A 22,671-nucleotide genomic window follows, 5' to 3' on the forward strand; every position below is an offset into this window, starting at 1 on the left:
GTCCAGGAAGAGAAACAAAGAATTATCAGAAACTGAAAGATCTAGGGTTAGGCCATGATGAATTGAAGGGAGGCAGAAGGGGGCAGTGAAGAGTTAAGGAGGCAAAGGGATCTAGACATTTCTCCAAAGAAGGTATAGTAATTGCCAAAAAAAAAAAAAAAAAAACCACATGGAAAGATGCTCAAAAACATTAGTCATCATGGAAACGCAAATCAAAACCACAATGATACTACTTCACACCCACCAGGATGGCTATGAGCAAAAAAGACAGGCGGTTAACAGTGATGGCAAGAATGTGGAGAAACGAACCTACATACACTGCAGCTGTGAATGTAAATTGGTGCTCAACTTTGGAAAACCGTTCTTTAAAATGTTAAACATATAATACCATATGATCCAGAAATTATACCCATGGGTATGTAACGAAGAGAATGAAAACACAGATTTTTAAATTTTATTATTATTTTTTAAGTAGGCTTTACACCCAACGTGGGACTTGAACTCACAACCTCAAGATCGAGCATCTCATGCGCTACTGACTAAGCCAGCCAGGTGCCCCTGGAGACACATTTTTTTTTTTTTAAAACCTGTACACAAATAATATTAATAACAGCATTATTCACAATAGCCAAAAAGTGTAAACAATCCAAATGTCCATCAATTCATGAATGGATAAACAAAACAGTATGTCCACATGCAATATTATTCACCTATAAAAAGGTATGCGGTATTGGGGCGCCTGGGTGGCGCAGTCGGTTAAGCGTCCGACTTCAGCCAGGTCACGATCTCACGATCCGTGAGTTCGAGCCCCGCGTCGGGCTCTGGGCTGATGGCTCGGAGCCTGGAGCATATTTCCGATGCTGTGTCTCCCTCTCTCTCTGCCCCTCCCCCGTTCATGCTCTGTTTCTCTGTCCCAAAAATAAATAAAAAACGTTGAAAAAAAAAAATTAAAAAGGAATGCAGTATTAATACATGTTACCACCTGGCTGGACCTTGAAAATAGTATGTTAAATATAAGAAGCCAGCTACAAAAGGCTATTGGGAGGATTCCATTTATATGAAATGTCCAAAATATACAAACACCTGGAGTTAGAAAGTAGGGTTGCTAGGGGTAGGTTGGGGGGATGGGGAGTGATTGTAATAGATATGGGGTTTCTTTTTGTGGTGATGAAAACGTTCTGGAATTAGATAGCGGTGATGGTTGCATAACACTGTGAATATACTAAAAACCCCCGAATTGTACACTTTAAAATGGTTTAAATGCTGGGGTGCCTGGGTGGTTCAGTTGGTTAAGCATCCAACTTTGGCTCAGGTCATGATCTCGCGGTTCATGAGTTTGAGCCCTGCGTCGGGCCCTGTGCTGACAGCTCAGAGCCTGGAGCCCGGATTCTGTGTCTCCCTCTCTCTCTCTGTCCCTACCCTGCTCGTGCTCTGTCTCTCTCTGTCCCAAAAATAAATAAACATTAAAAAAAATTTTAAATGCTTTAAATGGTAAATTTTATGTTATATGAATTTTATTTTAATTTAAAAATATACATTAAAGTATCCTATCTTTTACAACTGTTTCTTCAATCTTTTCTGATTACTGTGTACATTCCAAGGCAAAAGGCAAATACAGCTATCCCTCCTGGCTAGGGTTTCAATTCCTCCTAAGTATAGAAAGTGAAACCAAAGGTTCTTTGACTACAAGAGATCAGCAAAATCTTTATCTCTCTAGATGTCTCCAGCTAGAATGAATAGTATTTTTAAAAACATCTTTCTAAAAAAGCATCTAGAAGATGCTTTATAAAAGTAGGACTAAGTATTTGTACCTATATTCTCCTAAAACATACCTCCTTCATTTTAACCTTAAGGGAATGCTACAGAATAGTATTATTTTCAAGTTGTTTGACTCTCTGGTTGTGAAGCATAAATGAAAAAGCATGGATTTAGAACTTAAAAAAACTTAGATCTAAATCCCAGCTCTATCACTTAATAGCTGTGATATCACAGCTTTCATCTTCCATAAAATAGAAGATAATACCGGCCCCACAAGGTTACTTGAGAGTTAAATAAAATAGCACACGCAAAGTCACTAGCACAACTTTTTACATATAGTGGCACTCAACAAATTAGGTCATCATCAACAACATGAGTTCATTTTCTTTTTTTTTTTTTAATTTTTTTTTAACGTTTATTTATTTTTGAGACAGAGAGAGACAGAGCATGAACGGGGGAGGGTCAGAGAGAGGGAGACACAGAATCTGAAACAGGCTCCAGGCTCTGAGCTGTCGGCACAGAGCCCGACGCGGGGCTCGAACTCACAGACCGCGAGATCATGACCTGAGCCGAAGTCGGCGCCTTAATCGACTGAGCCACCCACGCGCCCCCATGAGTTCATTTTCAATTCCATTTTATGGAACACAGGATTTCATTACATCAACAAAATTAACTAAATTGTATTAATCGAAGAGGTTAGCTTCTAGATGCTATATGAAGTTTCTAATTCTATACAAATTATAACTACTACTATTATAACTAAAAATTCTGACTATTAATGATCATCTCCCAAATTATGAATGGTCTTCTAAATGCAATATTGCTTTCATAAAAACTTTTCCTGATTATGTTCACATATATTAACGCACTATTCCTCAAAATTCCAGTCAAAGAGATGACATTCTGGTGTCCTTAAAATAGGGAAATGGAGGGGAGCCTGGGTGGCTCTGCTGGTTGGGCGTCCAACTCCTGATTTTGGCTCAGGTCACGATCTCACAATTCGTGGGTTCGAGCCCTGCATCGGGCTCTGCACTGACAATGTGGAGCCTGCTTGGGATTCTCTCTCTCCCTCTCTCTGTCCCTCCCACACTCATGCTTGCCCTCTCTCTCTTTCTCTCTCAAAACAAACAAATAAACTTAAAAATTAAAAAAAAAATAGGGAAATGGAGATAACTCAGATTAAGACCAGAATTTGATACTGGCTTCCCAGGATTCTACTTCTAAGGACTCTTAAATATTTTTCAGCAAAAGCTTTCAGAATGACACAGAGAAACATTTCCCTTTTACTCAAACATGTGGCACAAATGATAACAAGTGTTCCTGAGATCCAAATTATTTCCATAATACTAGACGAAAGGCTATGGAGTCAAGAGGAATACCATATGGTGTGATAAAGAAGGGATAAAGAACAGAGCTGAGAGATTCCACTCCCTGGGGATAGGAAAGGAAGGAAGGAAGGAAGGAGGAAGGAAAGAAGGAAAGGAAAAGGAAGAAAAGAAGAAAGGAAGGGAGAAGGAGATAAGGGGAGAGGGAGAGGGAGAGAGGGGGGGAGAGAGGAAGGAAAGGAGGAAGTGAAAAAGAAAAGTAACAATTTTCTCAGACTCTTATTGCCATTTCAATGAATGGAAACAATGAGCTCATCTATCTAACTACTATTTGGATGTTTCCTAGACCTTTCAAGTTGAACTTGTGTTAAATTAAACTTATCATCTTTCTGCTAAACCAGATCTTCTTTCTGTATTTCTTATTTAAGAAGCATCCCATATACACAATCTACCTAAGACTCAAATCTAGAAGTCATCTTTAACACCTCTCATCCTTTACATCCTGATTTCCAAGAATTATCTATTTTACCTCTTAAAAACTTAAAATTGTAGTTTAAGTCCTCATTATCTTCAACCTGGATCATTACAACAATCTCGCAACTAGTTCTCTGGTTTCTATCACTGTTTCAGCTCATCTTTTCCAAAGCAACCAGGATGATCTAAATTACAAATCTGATCACATTGCCCACAGGGTAAAGTTCAAACTCTTTAGCACAGCACACAAGATCCTTCATAATCAGGTTGTCGCTTGCCTTATCTATTGCAGATTATTTTCTGAACTTTAAACTCTAATATTACTCATGGTTTGCTAAACATACTATTATATCACACTTGAACTTGTATTCTATCTCTTGTCCATTTCTTGAATTCCTATTTATTCTTCAAAGTTCAGCTCAGAAATAATCTCCTCAGTGAAGCTTTTCCAAAACCACTGTCCCCACCTCTAGGTCAAAGTTAATCTGTTGCTCATCTCGGCAGCCATTGTATTTCTAACTTCCTTCTATTTGGCCCTTTTCATTCTATATCTTAATAACTTATCTATTTCCCCTATTTGTCTGTGAGCACCTTAAGAGCAAGGTCATCTTTTCATCTTTGCATCTCCAGTGTATAGTAACTGGCACACAGGTGTTCTCAATATATGAGGTTGTGATATCTATCTCCATTAGCAGAACTGTTGCCAATTTGTGACTTAACCATACATGTGATAAATACAGATATAGGCTAAATGTCTTATTCTTCATAAATATTTTTGTGATTATTTTTGATTGTATCTTTAGAAACATCTGTATCAGTAAATTCTTTTTTTTTTTTTATTTAAATTCAAGTTAGTTAACATACAGTGTAGTATTGGTATCAGGAGTAGAACCCAGTGATTCATCACTTACATATAACATCCAGTGCACATCCTAACAAGTGCCCTCCTTAATGCCCATCAGTCATTTAACTGCCCCCCCCAACCCACCTCCCTTCCAGCAACCCTCAGTTTGTTCTCTGTATTTAAGAGTCAGTAAATTCTTTATACTTACAAAGAAACTAGCCATAAAGTTATCGCTTCATTTTCCCCCAATTCTTTTCTCTCTTCTTTCTAATTCATCCTGACCCACCAATGTAGCTACCTAATACTAAATGATCCTTCCAATTTCTCTCCACCCTTGCAAGGAAAAAAATTCTTCTGAGCTCTGAGCTATAGAGTTCCCCATTAGGCTCACATCTCTCAAAGGGAAGGTCCTATTTACTTTTATACTCTTAGCACCTAGTGGCTATGCTGGACATTGTGTGTGATAAAATCTTGTTTGCTCAACCCAAATGTCAACTAATGTGTGGACACATAAAATGTGGTATCCACATTTTAGATACATAAAACATTCTAAAATTAGTTGTGGTGATAGTTGCACAATTCTAAATATACCCCAAATCATTGAATTGTGCAGTTTAAACGGGTGGGTTATATGATCTCAATAGAGATTCCTGTTATAAAAACAGGAAAAAAATATTGTTTGCTTTCACTACAAAGTTGAAAAGGGATCAGAGATAGAAAGTACAAGTGTACAATGACAGACAAGTTTATTTAGCGGACACTCCTCACTAGGGCTGGTACAGCCTGTTGAGTGAATGAATCTTTGACCATTAGCCCATGCTAAAGAGCCAGTGTGTACTAGAGAGGAATGTGGAGTAAGTAGCAAGTCACTCAATTGATCTGTGACATGAATATACGAAGCAAAGCAATTTAAAGCACTGAAATTCCTCAATTCTAAGGACCGAGAAATTTAAATCTCCTCAGAGCCCATTCCACCATTCCACTTGCCTTCTTTGCTCTATTCTTAGCTCTTGTGACTGGCGAAGAGTATCAACTACATGGTTATACCTTGTCCCTCCTCCAAGACTGATTGCTGAATTGGTGCTTACCATCATCCTCTTAACCTGAATTCTCTAAGAAACATTCAGAAATTAACAATGTCCTCCTGTTTTGTTGACTGCTGAGTCATTGTCTGAGTGTACCTGGTATGGTGTACAGAATAATGGCTTCCTAAAGCCATGTCTACATGTTATTGTCTGGAACCTGTGACTATGTTACCTTACATGACAAAAAGGGCTTTGTAGATATGATTAAATTAAAGGATTTTGAGAAAGGGTGATTATCCTGGATTATCCAAATATGTTCAATGTAATTACAAGGGCCTTTTAAAAATTTTTTTTTATGTTTATTTAATTTGGAGAGAGAGACAGAAGGAGGGGCAAAGAGAGAGAAAAACAGAAAATCTGAGACATTCTCTACACTGACAGACGAGAGCCCAATGTGGGGCTCAAACTCACAAACCACAAGATCATGACCTGAGCCACAGTCAGACACTCAACCGACTGAGCCACCCAGGTACCCTATCGTAAGTGTCTTTATAAGTGAAAAAGCAGGTAGGAGAGTCAGAATCAAAAGACATGTGATGAGGGGCACTGGTTGGCTCAGTTAAGTGTCTGACTCTTGATTTCAGATCAGGTCATGATCTCATGGTTCATGAGATCAAGCCCCATCAAGGCCTCGTTGGGCTCAGCACTGATAGCACAGAGCCTGTTTGGCATTCTCTTTTTCCCTCTCTCTCTCTGCCCCTCCCTGGCTTGTGCTTGGGCTCGCTTGGTCTCTCTCTCTCTCTCTCTCAAAATAAATAAATAAAACTTAAAAAAAAAAGAAGAAGAAGAAATGTGATGACAGAAGCAGCAGAGTGATGTGACTGCTGGCTGGCACCATGAGCAAAGCAATGGGGGCAGCCCCTCAAAGCTGGAAAAGACAAGAAAACAGATTCTCCCCTACAATCTCCAGCCCTATCAACATTTTGATATTAGTCCTCCAAAATCCATTTAAGACTTCTAACCTCCAGAACTGTAAGACAATATATCTGTATTGTTTTAGGCTGCTAAATATGTGGCAATGTGTTAAGCAGCAATAGGAAAGGAATACACTTGCCCCTACCAATATCATCAATATCAGGCCTAAAGCATAAGCCTCCTATTGGTGGAGTCCAGCTGGTTTTATTGATCAAGATAGAGTACTGGTTTAGAACAAATGTTATTTGTGTCAGAGTAAAAATGCTTTTCCCTTTGCACTACATGAAGTTCCAGAACTAACCAGTGGAAACTGCAGTTTGATCAATAGCTAACAGTCAATATAGGTAAAGAAAACACAGAAATATATAATCCTTTCACTGGAATTTTAAAACATGGATTTCATAATAATATTACATACCAATAATAACTTCAGTTGTACATGTGTTCATTGACATGTTTTTTAGGGGAAGCTTTAAGAAGGGTACCAAACTGAGACAGGATGAGCAGTTTGGAATGGGGTGTTTCATTGACAGCTTGGCAGTGGTTAGGAAATACAAGATAATGTCCCAGGGATAAAGGAACATAAGGTAGGCAGTAACAGAAAAAGGCTCTCATCTAAGATATAACCAGTAATAGAGTGAAGGCATGATACGGCAGAAAAAAAGTAAGACACAGAAAACTAAACACTAAGAGATGATACTAAGATCAGATGACTGCCTAGAGCTCAAATTTCTCTATTTCATTCACTTTAATTTAATCTTTAGCTTAATAAACTAACTTAACAACTTCCAAATTTTCCTAACATTCTTTTTCCAGTTCCAGTGTAAAGCTTTTGCAACTTAGCTGTGAACTTCTATTTGATAAGAAAGTAGAACATTTCCAACAACTGTGAAAATACTATTCACACTTACTATTCATTCTTTCCATTATTTAAGAAGATTTGTCATACTGATATCATTAATTTTATATCAGTGTTTACCATCCCCCTGCCAGGTTAAGTGTTGAAAAAAGATATCTCTTCCTTACAATTGCACAGCGTGGCATTTTTGAAGAAATTCCATCTTCTTCTGTTGCCCCATTGGGTCCAGGTACCTCTTTCCTCCTCTTTCTTGTGTTGACTTTGGCTGAACTCTGAGCATCCATCTTCTTTTAACTGGTCATAGAAAGTGAAAAAGAATTTTTTTCTCATTGAAGTGGAGAAAAAGTCTGTCACAAGTATTTCAGAGATGTTAACACAGATACACTGAGCAAAAGATCAATTCCATAGCACAGATCTCACAAGATGAGCCAACTGCATCTGGCAAAAAACAACAAAGCTTCACAAAACACATGCTCTAGTAGAAACACTGAAATGCCTCTCTGTGGAACAATGGCCACAATTAATCACCTGACCTTGGAAATTATTACCCTGACCAATGCAGCCTGTATACCAACTGCGAATTTCATATCCTGTCTAAATTTAGAAGATTGGAATAACTTTGTTGAGAAAGTCAGTTACATAGAATTTACCACCCTCCCCTAATAACATCCCTGGTACACCTGGAGATATGACAGACACAAGGAAAAGCGAAAGGTATGTCTTTGGTGCAGATGGAAAAAAAAAAAAAGCCTTTTTTTAAAAGAGACAGCCATCACCAATTCCTGGTTCAACAAAACATGTATTTCTTAACTCTTAATGCTCTGTAGATTTCAGAGACCACTCCATCAGGGTTATCTATGAAAACTGTAAAGTAAGTATACTGTATCTTTTAAATGTCCTTCCTTTTCCTGGTCTAATACCCATTTCCCCTTCCTCTTTCAGAGTTAGCTCCTTAAGCTATTCAAAGCCCCAACTATTAAAACATCACCCTGGCTTCTCCCTCCCCCAGTGAAAACTTATAAATTACTCTCTCACTTAGCAGAGAGCTTCTAGCAACTAACTACCACAGAACAGCTCTGAATATTTGATGTTTATGTTTAGATGTTGGCTTGTGCTACCTCTCCAACACCCTGCAAGGATATCTGCATTTTTCTTGGGTAACATAATTTGCACAAATTAATTGATAATGATGCAATTTTAGGCATCAGCCAGAAATTGGGGATAGAGGAACTCTAGTGGTCAACTGTCATTTCTGCCCAAGATATGTACAGTGAAAGGTGGAAAAAATATCCTCAGAGCAGAGATAAAAAACAAACAAAAAAAAAAAAAATGCCAGGGGACTGGGTGGCTCAGTTAGTTGAGCATCCAACTTGGGCTCAGGTCATGATCTCGCAGTTCATGAGTTCGAGCCCCATATTAGGCTCGCTGCTGTCAGCCTGTCAGTGCAGAGCCCGCTTTGGATCCTCTGTCCTCCTCTCTCTACCCCTCTCCCACTTTCACTCTCCCCCAAATAAAATACTATTTAAAAAAACTGCCAGACAGAATGAGGACATACTACTCCATCTTTCTGTCTCTAATTGGCCCTCCTGAATAAGATGTTCATCTAAACAACTGCAGTTGAGCCTTATTTTCTTTCCTCCAGCTAAATTCCAAGTGGCAATATGACAAGATCTAAGAGAAATCTGACCTAATTCTTAAAGAGTGAAGGCGACACCCATGAGTCATGGCTAAGTATTAGGCTGACATGAAAAATGTCAGAGTCCAAAGTGAAAGATGAACACCACCCAGAAACTTCCTTTCATCGCAAATGTAAATTAACATGGAATAAAGGTACTATACATTTAACAAGTTTTCCGGTGATGATCAGAGCTTTTCTTCATTATTGTTATCACATGTTTGAAACTATCCAGAGATTGTATTACTACTCCTATCTCACTGGTCTGAGGCCTACTAAAAACACCTAATCAGTGCAATTAGTGACCATTTCTAATTTACACACAACAGGACTTTTGCTTAAGTATCTGTTAACTTCTTCTCAGGGTAAGTAGACAAAATCCATCATGAAAAATGTAATGAGCAATCTGGTGTCAGGCAGCTGAAGGTCAGGCAGTCACTAATAGTGGGAACTTACTGTGTACAAGATACATACTTTTTGAAGTAAACTATTTTCTCAAGAAGACTTTAATTCAGCTGAAGAAACCACATGTTCATGATATAAAAGTGCTCTTTAGGATTCTAAAACCACTGGGGGAAATTTGCTAAAGAACAGGATATTTAGACAGTTTCAAAGTATCTCCAAGTATTTTGAAGCAATTCTCATAAATTATTTATTAATTATAAAGGGAAAAGAGTTAACTTTATAACGAAAAAATTTCTTAGCCAAGTGATCCAAGTTAACTAACATCACCAATAATGCCTCCATCACCTGCTCCAAATGCATAGCCTGTATGGATTTATAAGGAACGAGCAAACAAACCTCAATTAAAAGACATTGTAGGGGTGCCTGAGTGGCTCAATTGGGTTAAGTGCCAGACTTTGGCTCAGACCAGATCTCACAGTTTGAGCCTGCATCGGGCTCCCTGCAGTCAGCACACAGCCTGCTTCAGATCCTCTGTCCCCTTTCTCTCTGCCCCTCCCCAGCACGTGCTTTCGCACACATTCTCTCTCTCTCAAAAAAAAAAAAAAACAAAAAAAAAAAACAAGATTCTACAGGGTGCCTGGGTGGCTTAGTTGGTTGAACACAGACTCTTGATTTTGCTCAGGCCATGAGCCCCCCATTGGGCTCCACGCTGAGCATGGATATAAATAAATAGATAGATAGATAGATAGATAGATAGATAGATAGATAGATAGATAGATAGATAAATAAATAAAACAAGCAAGCAAGCAAGCAAGCAAGCCTGTTACTCTTCAACAAATGTAAACCATGAAAAACAATGAAGGGCGCCTGGGTGGCTCAGTGGGTTAAGCATACAACTCTTGATTTTCGCTCAGGTCATGATCTCATGGTTCATGACTTCAAGTGCTACGTTGGTCCACACTGATGATGTGGAGCCTGCTTGTGATTCTTTCTCTCTCTGCCCCTCCCCAGTTCAAGCACGCTCTCTCTCTTTCAAAATAAATAATAAATTCACACACACACACACACACACACACACACACACACACACACACACTGAAAGGCTGAGGGATTGTTCCAAAGAAATGACAATGAAATTTCATTTCTAGACTGCAGGAGAAATTGTTATAAAGGATAGTCATTAGGACAATCAGTAAAATCTGAATACGGACTGTGTACCAAATCATAATACACATCAATGTTAAAATAAACTTCCTGGGGCGCCTGGGTAGCTCAGTCGGCTAAGTGTCCAACTTCAGCTCAGGTCATGATCTCAGAGTTCGTGAGTTTAGGCCCCACATTGGGCTCTCTGCTGTCAGCATAGAACTCACTTCAGCTCCTGTCTCTCTCTCTCTCTGTCCCTCTCCGGCTCACACACTCTCTCTGTCTCAAAAATAAATAAACATTGAAAAAAATAAACTTCCTGATAACTACACTATGTTATGTAAAAGACTATCCTTGTTTTAAGGAGATAAATGCTGAAGTACCTTGGGGTAAAAGGTCCATGATCTCTGCAACTTACCCTCAGCAGCAGCAATAGCGACATAGAAAGGAGGTGAAAGAAGGGAGGGAAGGAGGAGGGAACAAAGGAAGGGGATGGAGGAGAAGAAAGGGAAGGAGTGGGGGAGGAGAAAGAAGAAGAAAATTGTGTACACTATGTTATATATAAAAAAAGGTAAAGCAAATATGGCAAAATGTTATCAATGTATGCAACTAGATGGGGTATAAAGGAGTTAATTTTAATATTCTTGCAACTTTTCTATAGGCTTTACACTTTTCAAATAAAAAGTTTAATTTTTAAAATGTTCTGTAGCAATTTTCCACATAGATAGGCTCTCATGTAAGATTGTCTTTCAGATTCTCTAGAAACATATTCCTTCTCCTTCCTAATTCTTTGATTTAGTATACATGATACAAATATTCCAAGAAGTATATGTTCTCGTAATCTAAACATCTTGCAAGGAAGTAAGATCATAACAGCAACAATCATAATAATGACTATCTTTTTTTGAATATTTACTATGTGCCAAGCACTGTGCTAGGCACTTAATACACATTATTCTCATTTAACCCATACAACCTGAGATGCAGGTATTATTAGCCCCAACTTACAAATGAGAAAACTAAAGATCAGGGAAGTTAAGCAACATAACCAACAGATCACACAGCTGGCCAATGGGAGAGCCAGGATTTAAATCCAGGCTTGCCTAATTCCCAAGTCTTCACCACTATATTGGGCTGTCTCCCAGAATCCAAGGTTTTTCCTTCCTTCCTCCCTTCCTCCCTTCCTCCCTTCCTCCCTTCCTCCCTCCCTCCCTCCCTCCCTTCCTTCCTTCCTTCCTTCCTTCCTTCCTTCCTTCCTTCCTTCCTTCCTTCCTTCATTTATTTATTATGTTTGTTTTTGGGAGAGAGAGAGTGAGCAGAGGAGGGGAAGAGAGAGAGGAAGACAGAGAATCCAAAGCAGGCTCCGCACTGAGAGCAGACATCGGATGCCGGACCCAAACTCATGTCAGATCATGATCTGAGCTGAAGTCCAATGCTTAACCAACTGAGCCACCCAGGTGCCCCAGAAATCCAAGACTTTTAAAAAGAAGCTGTCTCATCATCAATACTGTTGCTTCCTTCTATCAAGAACATTCTCCTTATGGCATGGGTCCCTTAAGTTCTTACTGATGTAAATCAGTCTTAACTGCACAGAATAAAAGGTCACAGTTACTTAAAAGGTAAACAAGGCCCCAGGACCAATCAAACATAACTGACATGGCTATTGGCCTGATTCAGAGGCAGTCCAATTTGTCAGCTATACAGATATGTAGATCTTCCCTATTAGATAGTTTTGCTATGATTTTTCTAAGCTTTCAACTTAAGCAATAAAGAATTCTTGGGACACCTGGGTGGCTCAGTTGGTTGAGCTCCCTCCCCACTTTTGATTTCGGCTGGGGTCAATGTTCCAGAGTCATGAGATCGAGCTCCACATCCAACACCAAGCTGAGCATAGAGCCTGCTTAAGATTCTCATTCCCTCTCTCTCTCTCTCCCCCACACTCACTTGAGTTCAGTCTCTCAAAAATTAAAAAAAAAAAAATTCTTTAATCTCTGTTCTTCCCTCTTCTGACATTACAAATAGGTGGCACTTTTCCATTCATGATATAAAAGAATTTTAAGGGTGCCATAATAAATCAAGGGAATGTCATGTCATATTTTCAACAATTATTTTCCATAACTTACAGTTAAAATTCTTTAGTGTTTAACAGAAAAATACTTAACAAGTCCAAAAACATGTTTATAGGAATTTCTCAGAAGTCTGCTCTGTGTGTGGGGGTGGGGTGGGGGGTGAGAGGAAGGGGGGGTAATGTGTGCTACAATATTTTTACAGCTTTATTGAAGTATAATTGACACACAACAAACTGTATTTAAAGTATATAATTTAATGAGTTTTAACATATCTATACATCTGTGAATCATCAAAATTAAGATAAGCAACATAACTATCACTCTCAGGTTTCTTCATGCCACTCACTTTATAATCTATCCCTCCCTCCCCGACTTCAACTTTGCTTTGCTTTTTTGTTTGTTTTACATTGTGGCAAAATACACATAACATAAAATTTGCTTTGCTTTTGAACTGCTTACTTCTTAAAATACTGAATCATCTTGTCATATGATTCAACGTAACTAGACAAATCATGGTGGATATTATTATACTAGAAAGAAGCAAAGGCTCTCCTTCCAAGAGTTAAAATATTGTCAGTGTGGTTTTAAAGACATTCTAAAGCCAAATTAGTATCTGGGGTGGTTGGACCTTGTGACACTGGATCTATTTCACTAGATTAAAAAACCACAGGGGTGCCTAGGTGGCTCAGTCAGTTAAGCATTGACTCTTGATTTTGGCTCAGGTTATAATCTCATGGTTCGTGGATTCAAGCCCCATATGGGGCTCTGCACTGACAGCATGGAGCCTGCTTAGGACTCTCTCTCTCTCTCTCTCTCTCTCTCTCTCTCTGTCCCTCCTCTCCTCTCTCTCTCTCAAAATAAATAAATAAACTTTTTTAAAAAAATCATACAAAAAATATATCATAATGAGGACTCAAGGCAAGAGAAAGGATTTGTATGATTAGCTAACTAAAAAGCCAAAGTAAACTTCACAAACATAAAAAGAATCAAGGCAACCATTGTTATTAATATGTTACAAAGCCCTTTGGTAAATAATAGTAATACTAATATATTTTACCTGTATTTCATTTGAATACATACAACAAAATCTCTCCATCTGCCTTATATAAACACCTTTAATCAAATGTGTAAGGCAGTGTTTCCCAATATTATTTATCCATGCTCCATTTTAAGAAATACAGAAATCTTAACCTCACTTCGTCAGCATAGTGTAGTGATTAAAAGAGTTCAGGTCCTAAAGTCAGATTACCTAAATATGAATCTTATCTCTACCACTTATTAGCCATGAGAACTTGGAACAAATTCCTTAGTCGTCAGAGTTGCATCACCTAACAAACGAGGTTCAAATGGAGTAATCCATGTAAAGCCTTAATCGGTGCTTGGCACACAGTAGTGCTTGTACATATTTTACATTTTAATGTAAAAATATGGTAAAATATTAAATATGCTATATCTCCTGCTATATATCTCCCACTCCTACCCCATTTAAGAACTACTGTTGTAGCAAGAACTCTTCTAGAGTCTGATCTTTTTTTTTCTCTAAGGTTATTTATTTGAGAGAGAGAGAGAGTGTGTGTGTGCATGTGAGCAAGGGGCAGAGAGAGAGGGGGACAGAGAGACTCCCAAGCAGGCTCCGTGCTGCCAGCACAAAGCCCAACTTGGGGCTCTATCCCACAAACTGCGAGATCATGACCTGAGCCACAAACAAGAGTCAGACATTTAACTGACTAAGCCACCCAGGCGCTCCTTCTAGAGTCTGATCTTAAGCTGTGATGAAGAAAGAAATATTACCACCACTACTACTAACAGTGAGCACTTATATAACACCTGTATACCTAAATACTTAAAAATATTTAAAACTCCCTTAATTTCACAATCCTTCGACACAGTTATATTGTTTTTTAACACTATTTTTACAGATGAGAAAACTGAGGCACAGTTAAGGTCACATAGCTCGTAAGCTGAGAAGCTAGGAATCAGATTCAGTCAGCCTGGCTGCAGACTACACACCCCTAACTACTATAGTATACAATATGATACAATACTATACTATATAAGAAGGTATATCTCTATCTCTAAATATCTGAATGCTTGTCATGTTGGATAGAGCAAACAGTTGTTCTGTGAGAGTCGACCAAAAAATGGATCATTGGTTGGAAGATGCAGAGTTATAAATTTTAACTAAACATAATAATAACCTTTTTAGGAACAAATGAGTTATCTGAAATGGGACTGGGTTACCTCAGGAGGCATTTCCTTTTGGCACACCAGGACACTTGAGCTGAGGTTGTGTAGAAACACATTTATTCCTTTTGTTGGTCATTACCCTGTTAAAGTCCATTTTGGTTGATCTTTTTGCTTATTCCAATCTGTTAAAATAATTTCAAATTTTGACTGCCATCTATAATATTAGCTATTTATCATAATTTTATGTAGTCTGTAAACTTGAAAATGTTTTTATGTCTCCATCCAAGTCACTGATGAAAATATTGATCAGGATTGATATATGTCATCATATGCTAACATGACATACCACTAGATCCTTTCCCCCTTGTTATGACCCACTCTTTCTTAATGTTTACTTCTTTATTTTGAGAGGGAACACAAATGTGCAAAGGGGGGAGGGGCAGAGAGACAGAGGTGGGGAGAGAATCCCAAGCAGGCTCCCAGCCAGTAGCACAGAGCCTGACACAGAGCCCAATGTGAGACCTAATTCCATGAACTGCGAGATCATGACCTGAGCCAAAATAAGATCCACTCTTAATACTCTAGGTTAATACAATATAAAACATGGCAGAGTTTATCTTTAGAAAACAGAATATAGAATATATTTAAAATTCTTAATGATTAGGGTATTCAATCAGATGTAAATCTGTTTCACTGCATTATCACACAATCCGTATTTCTCTATCATAATACCAAAGATTACGATGATAATAGTAATGATAATAATTATAGCTAACACTTATAGAATACTTTCTATGGCCAAGAACTTTCAACTTCTGCATATATTAAATAATTTAACCCTCACAACAATCCTATAAGGTAGGTAATACTATTATCTCTATTTTGCAGATGAGGAAATTAAGGCACAGCTAAGTTAAATGACTGACATCACATACCTAGGACAGGGCAAAAACAGGATTTGAACCTAAGCATTCTGGCTCTAGGGTCTGTGCACTTAACAACACTATGCTACCTGGTATATAAAATGGTCATATATGAATTTAATCAAAACCACTTATTATATTCTGTCAGACAGGAATTTACTTTCATCTTTCATAAACAGTGGGCTCCCTTCTCACTGGGCATATTGATGGCAGACTACTCAAGAACTCTAAGGACTTGTTTTGGTTTGGGCCAAAACAGAAGAGTAGCAAGGGCGCTAGACTAGGAATCATATTAAACTGGGATTTAATTCTAGCTCCTTCTAGTACCTTAACTCGAGGTTAAGGTAAGTCCCTTGATTCTAAGAGTTTCTTCATGTGATTAAGGAAGGCTCTATTAAAATGTACTTAATTTCTAAGTCATGCTAAGGGTTAAATGAGAAATTAGACTATAAACTCCCTGATGTAGTGGAGATCTGTTGTTTGTCTTCCCACTGTTCAACCCTCCTGCTCCAAAAAGAGCCCATTTTCATTTGGAAACTCACTTTCATTTGGTCTGTGTAAGCTTCAATCTCAAACCCTAGCATCAGATAACATGTGCCCTAAACCAATCAGCACATCACTCTCCCCTGGCCAGAGACTGGGGGAGGAAGGGAGAAGGGATTGGCAGTAATAGGTGACCTAAGCCAGTCCAATCAGAGTAAATTTAGAACTCACCAGATGGGAATGCTTGGACAAAGATGATCACTTCTTTCTCTGTGGATGTGAACCTAGAGACACGGCTTTGGGAACCATCCTGTGACAATCCAGTGCCCCATCCTATCACCAGGAGGAGAGCCTCTTTTGAAATTGTCAACACAGACACAGAGAAAGCAAGCTAGTGATGGAGAGAATTCAGATCCTCAACTGTCTAATTGTGCCAACCAATACACTCCCCTTTTGCTTAAGCTAGTTAAACTGGGTTTCTTATCACTTGAAACCACAAAAATCACAATTGATGCATCCAATACCTATCAATGAGCTCTGGCACAGAGTAGGCGCTCAATAACTATTTAAATAAATATACTAAGTATAGAAAACCACTCTGAAATTTTGAAAAGCACTTTCTTTATACATTACTGTTCTGTTTTGATGGAAAGGGGTCAAGTTCTTGTCAGTTTATAAGTGTACCAAAGATGAAACAACGCAAGTCCCATCCTGTTAAAAATATTTTTTCCTTATCTGCCCACATTATTCCTTTTTGCATACAGTTCTTCTGTTTTCTAAAGATGATTTTTGTGTCTTACATTGTATTTTACATTATACTTTACACTGAACATTACACATTAGACTTAAACTCAGGTCTTAAGATCCTATGGATTTGGAACAAACACACCTAATACTTTTGGTGTTTCACATAAAACACTTCTGTATCTTATCTCCTTAGGAGGTGAAGAACACGAAGGTCACAGACATTCCATAACAATAACTCTAAACGAATTTAGAAATCATAGAGATTAACCCTCATGCTTTTCCTCTAGAACTACTACTACTTTTTAAATTCTGACTTTATAGATTTCTGAAGAAACCATTTTCACTGGCTCTCTCAGACCATCCCCTACTACTACTTTTTAAATTCTGACTTTATAGATTTCTGAAGAAACCATTTTCACTGGCTCTCTCAGACCATCCCCATCCTCCCTCACATCCACTAACCTATACACCACAGAAGCATATAGAATAATTTTATAATTAGTGCCTTATTAGGAAAAAAAAAGAGTTCTTTTAGTTATCAATGCCTTACTGGAAAAAATTACCAGTTCCCCAAAAGTTACAGCAGATGCCTGCCAGGACACATCAAGTTTGCTATTGAGAAAAGGCATGTGGGAGGATGAGGACATACTGAGGATAGTAAATACATGTTGGCTTTTAGTTATTAAACTGAAACTTTGCTGCATCTAAAGCCACATCACCTATACCACATTCACAATCGCCCAATAATTGAATACCTGCAACAGTGAGGAACAATACTTCCCAAACTCTTCATTTATGATAACTGCACCTCTGTAATCAACCAACACCATTAAGTAAAGGTGCACATTCTTTCTGGAAAAGGTGGCTTTAAAATATCTACATTCCAGAAGGAGAAAAAAATACATACACAGGCTGCCTTAACATAACAGGTTGTCCAGAAGGCAATAAGGCAGGGAAAAGAACCAATATGGTAGAAGATCAAAATGGGGATGGGGAGTGGGAAATTACCTAATATTTTGCAGGTGGATACTGGCTTCCAACCATAGCATCCACATTAAGCTGGGATGAGTGAGAATGAAAGTAGCTGAAGATAGAATACATAGCCTCCCTTACGAATTCATTGGTGTGTGCCAACACTTCCTGTTTCTTTAGCGGTTTATCCTACAAAAAATTTCTTTGTCAAAGGAAGCTGACAGCGAGAGTGCAGCATTTGTAAGGCCTCATTTTTCCAATATTGCTACCTTTTCAGTCCCTAGATTAGTCACCTTATCTTAGTCAAATTCTCCATTCATGCACAAATTCTAAATATAGACAACTGCCACCACCACCAGACCACCACCAAGCCTATTAAATGAATTAGTGTCTCAAATTGCTTTCAAGATACAGAACGTAGTATTTTGCCTGTAATTTTTACTCAGATTCACAAAATCTGGCTCCATTTCTGCTGACTCACCTCCCAGTACACACTGCTTGCCTTGTTCTTCAATGTTCCAATAAATGCCTGCTTGGATGCATCAAATTTGCTACTAAGAAAGTACAGAGAAGTGGAAATGTGTGTGAGGTGGGAAGGGTAGCAAGGAGAAGATTCTGAAGATAACTCTAGTAAAGCATTTTTTCCAATATGTACCCTAAGGCAGACAAAATCTGGGTACTGGCATGCATATACTTGTGTTTTAAAGATGAAAGGCTCCTACAAGTGCAGCTTTAAGGACTCCCACTCAATCCCTTCTATTCTACTTCCTTATTGTTAACAGATCTAGTAAGCACTCCAACGTGAAAGAGGAGGTAGATTCTGTTTCCTAACCTATGCAACAACCTAAGTAATAGCAAGTTGCGATCACATACATTCTTCAAGTTTCAAAAACTGAATTCAAATTTGCCAGAGAACTACAGAGAACTATCTGCAAAAAGAGGAAACATGAATTTTTCCTTTGTATTCTATTCCTGCTTCTCCCATCTCTGGGACAACATTATCTTCCTCAGTAAAACCATATGCCCAGTAATGGTTTACTTTTTACATTATGTTCAGTTACAAAGCTGAGTAAGCAAGCATACTTTATATTTGGGATCTTTACCTGCTTCCACCATTGTGGAGCTTAATAAAGTGGTGCTCTTTTATTTTTTTTAATGTTTATTTATTTTTGAGAGAGAGAGACAGAGCACGAGCGGGGGAGAGGCAAAAAGAGAGGGAGACACAGAAACCGAACCCAGCTCCAGGCTCTGAGCTATCAGCACAGAGCCCAACATGGGGCTCAAACCCATGAACCATGAGATCATGACCTGAGCTGAAGTTGGACGCTTAACCAACTGAGCCACCAAGGAGCCCTGATAAAGTGGTGCTCTTAAGAGGCAAACTCTGAACTCCCTAGGTCAAAGTACATCTAATACTCTTGGCATTAATCACTTCATCTGCTGTACATTCAGGCCTTTCCAAAGAATGCAGTCATGTCATCCCTTATATAAAGGCCTTTGAAGTTAGAGAGAGGGTATGTCTAACCCATAGTGGGGAGGAGGAATTGGATTCAAGAACCAGCAGACCTCCTAGATCAGGAATTAACAAAAAACAGCCCACAGGCCAGAAATGGCCCACTGCCTGCTTTTGTAACTAAAGTTTTATTGGAACACAACCACGCCCATTCACTGATGTACTGTCTATGCTGCGTTTGTGCTACAACTGCAGAGATGAGTAGTTGCAACAGACACTGTATGACCTATAAAGCCTAATATTTACTATCTGGCCCTTTACCAAAAAAAAAAAAAAAAAAAAAATCCAACTCTTATCCTAAATGAAGACGGAGCCAGTTTTATCAGTAATTTGGAAGAAAATCCTACCTAGATTATGCAAACAGCTGTAAAGTAGAAGTTAGTGCTAGGAATATGATTATTTCAAGAAATTGTACTATAACTTTCTGATACAGGATTACTGCAGTTTATATCACTGACCTGTATGTACTACTACACTATATAGAATAAGTCTTAAGTATGCCTGATGTAGGAAATGCCAAATGAAAAAGTAAATGTCACAACATAACCTACACTGACAGATTAGTTTTAAACCAGAGCTCAGTGCTATGCCTCAAAATCTGAAGCTTGTAAATTGCCACATCTAAGATCTTATCTTTGAACTTGATCTCTTCTCTTTAATTTCTTCAGAGAAACCTTTTTTTCAACAGACATTGAGTGGGTACTTACTCTGTGCCAGACCCTGGGTTCTCCATGGAACAAAATAAAGCTTATATTTGGACCTGGCCATATAATAGAACTTTTTTGGAAAGAGATTATCCTAAAAACCACAAGGAACGCTTGTAATAATTCTTACGGTTGAACGATTTTGCTCCACCACTTTTCCACTACAAGATTCAATAAGTAAACACTGTATTTAGATTCTGCTCTTCCTAGAGTGAGTTACAGAATTTATATCTCTAAGGCAGGGTCTACAATAGATTCAGGGAGTCTGGGTTGGACCAAAAAAAAAAATAATAATATCTTCATTTTTACTAACCTCTGGCAAATTCACCACTTCCTTCAGTTATGAACATAAGCCACAACAGTAACAGTAGACTTTGTTACCAATTGAAATCTTAGATATATTTAGACATTATACTTATTATAAATATCTTCAAATATTGTTTAAACATATGATCATTTTAAAGTAATTATGGTTAGGGCCACCTGGGTGGTTCAATTCGTTAAGCGTCTTAGGCTCAGGTCATGATCTTATGGGTTTGTGAGTTTGAGTCCCGCATCTGGCTCTGTGCTGACCACACAGAGTCTACTTGGGATTCTCTGTCTCTCCTTCTCTCTGCCCTTCCCCCACTCATGTTTTCTCTCTCTCAAAATATATAAACTTAAAAAAAATAAAGTTATTATGGTTATAAGATCCATTGATAGTAAATATTTACTATGTTAATAAAAAGCATATATAGCATTGTATCACACATATTAAAAACATTTTGATAACTATATTTCAACATAGTTTCCTTTATAATTATATTTTATTTTTTGCACATAAAAATATTATTCCAAAAGGGAATACACAAGGCTTCACCATACTGCCAAAGGCGTCCATGGCACAAAATGATTTAAGATTTCTACTGTAAAAAAAAAAAAAAAAAAGACTTCTACTTTAGGGCCAGAAAATAAACAAGGATAATCACATCTAAGGTAATTCCCTTTAGATAAGAAAAACCACCCAAAAAAAAAAAAAAAAACCAAAAACTACCTGCTTTCTGTTAAGTGCTACACATACCATTTGTTCTCTAGCATACAGCAAAGACCATATGTCACTATTTTTTTTTTTTACCAGCCTTCACTTCACAGCTGGTTTGCAAATAGTTGTGAATGTGATCTAACAGCCAGGGGTTCCCCTAGCTCATTGGCAATCACTCTAGTACAAATATAGAAAGCTTCAAACCAATCTAACTTTTAACAAGAGAGTTATCCAAAAAAGGGATAAAAAGGCAAAACAAAAACCAAAAAAAAGCCAGCTATATAGCTATCTACTAATCTTGTTTGCAAATAGTAAAATACAAGCAATGCAATTATTTATGTTAATGAGATAATGCATGTAAACAAACCTAACCCAATGCCAAATATTTGTTAGAGACTCACAGTTCTTTTTTTTTCCCCCTTCTGGAGTGGAGCTTTGGCACGTACTGCAAAATAGAGTTGTAAAAATGTATAGTCCCTGAATTTACTGACTCAATTGTAGAAGAGGGAGTTCTCTATTAGTAGAAGCGCCAAAAGATCTGACTTCAGATCAGAGTTATGCAAATACATGACAAGCATAAAATTACAATTATTACTAGATATTTTTGTCATTACTCGTCATTAACAATAGCAAATTATTATTCTTGCTTTCTCTATAAATATTTTATAAATTAATTCTTATCAGCATTTATAACACAGAAAAATTATTCAGCTCCCTAGGGTAATGATGTCTAACCTAGAGATTAGACAGTTCTATAGGGGAATCATGAATGGGGTCAGGTGGTTTACAAATGCCATGAGACTGTATACAAGATTTGTAAGTGTGCGTATGTTTCAGATTATTAAAGGATTGTTTAAGCAGACGAATAGCAACCTCTGCCATAGTTAGAAAAGCTGAAACAAGAAAAAGCAAACAATTCTTCCCATACTCACAGAGTGAGTCAGCGTTAACATCAGATAAAGTAACCTGGGATTTCTGAATCCAAGGCTCTGACTAGATTATTTTCCCTAAGCGATCACATATCCAACGAGAAGGTCCCCAAGAAAAATAAAACCTCAACTGTTTATTGGAAGAGAAACCATAGGCTAAGAAAAGAATAAAGTTCATTCCTTATCAATCAGGACATAATACTGGTTTTTGAAGGGAATTTGCAAAACAGGCCGGTCAAAAAGAATCCTTTCATTCAACAAACCCAAAGGACCCCAGAGGCAGTAGTGCAGTCCCCAGGCCTAAATGTCTTCTCTTCTAAGTCAGTTACCTTGAAGCATATAAAACTGACCCTTAAACAACACAGAGATGAGGGGCACCGCCCCCCAACACACACATGTTGAGAATCTATATATAACTTCTGACTTCTCCAAAACTTGACTACTAATAGCCTACTGTTGACTGGAAGCCTTACCAATAACATAAACAGTTGATTAACACGTTTTGTATGTTATATGTATTATATACTGTATTCTTACAATAAAGCTAGAGAAAACAAAATTTTATTAAGAAAATCATAAGGAAGAAAAAATACATTGACAGCATTGCATTAATCGAAAAAATATCCACGTGTACGTGGAC

General features: G+C 37.9%; 1 protein-coding gene across 2 annotated transcripts in view; it reads right to left on the reverse strand.

The window, feature by feature from the left end:
- Positions 1-22,671, reverse strand: part of PCYT1A (phosphate cytidylyltransferase 1A, choline) — a 51,731-nt gene that overhangs the window by 22,909 nt on the left and 6,151 nt on the right. For both annotated transcript variants that reach the window (XM_040484851.1, XM_040484849.1), the window contains exon 2: positions 7,428-7,554. In XM_040484851.1, coding sequence (XP_040340785.1) covers positions 7,428-7,544 — 117 coding nt within the window. In that variant the 5' untranslated portion in view covers positions 7,545-7,554. The remainder of the gene's footprint in view (positions 1-7,427; positions 7,555-22,671) is intronic.

This window comes from Herpailurus yagouaroundi, unplaced genomic scaffold (assembly GCF_014898765.1).
Source record: "Herpailurus yagouaroundi ecotype Mexico unplaced genomic scaffold, PumYag 162, whole genome shotgun sequence".
In the NCBI taxonomy this organism is placed as follows: Eukaryota; Metazoa; Chordata; class Mammalia; order Carnivora; family Felidae; genus Herpailurus; species Herpailurus yagouaroundi.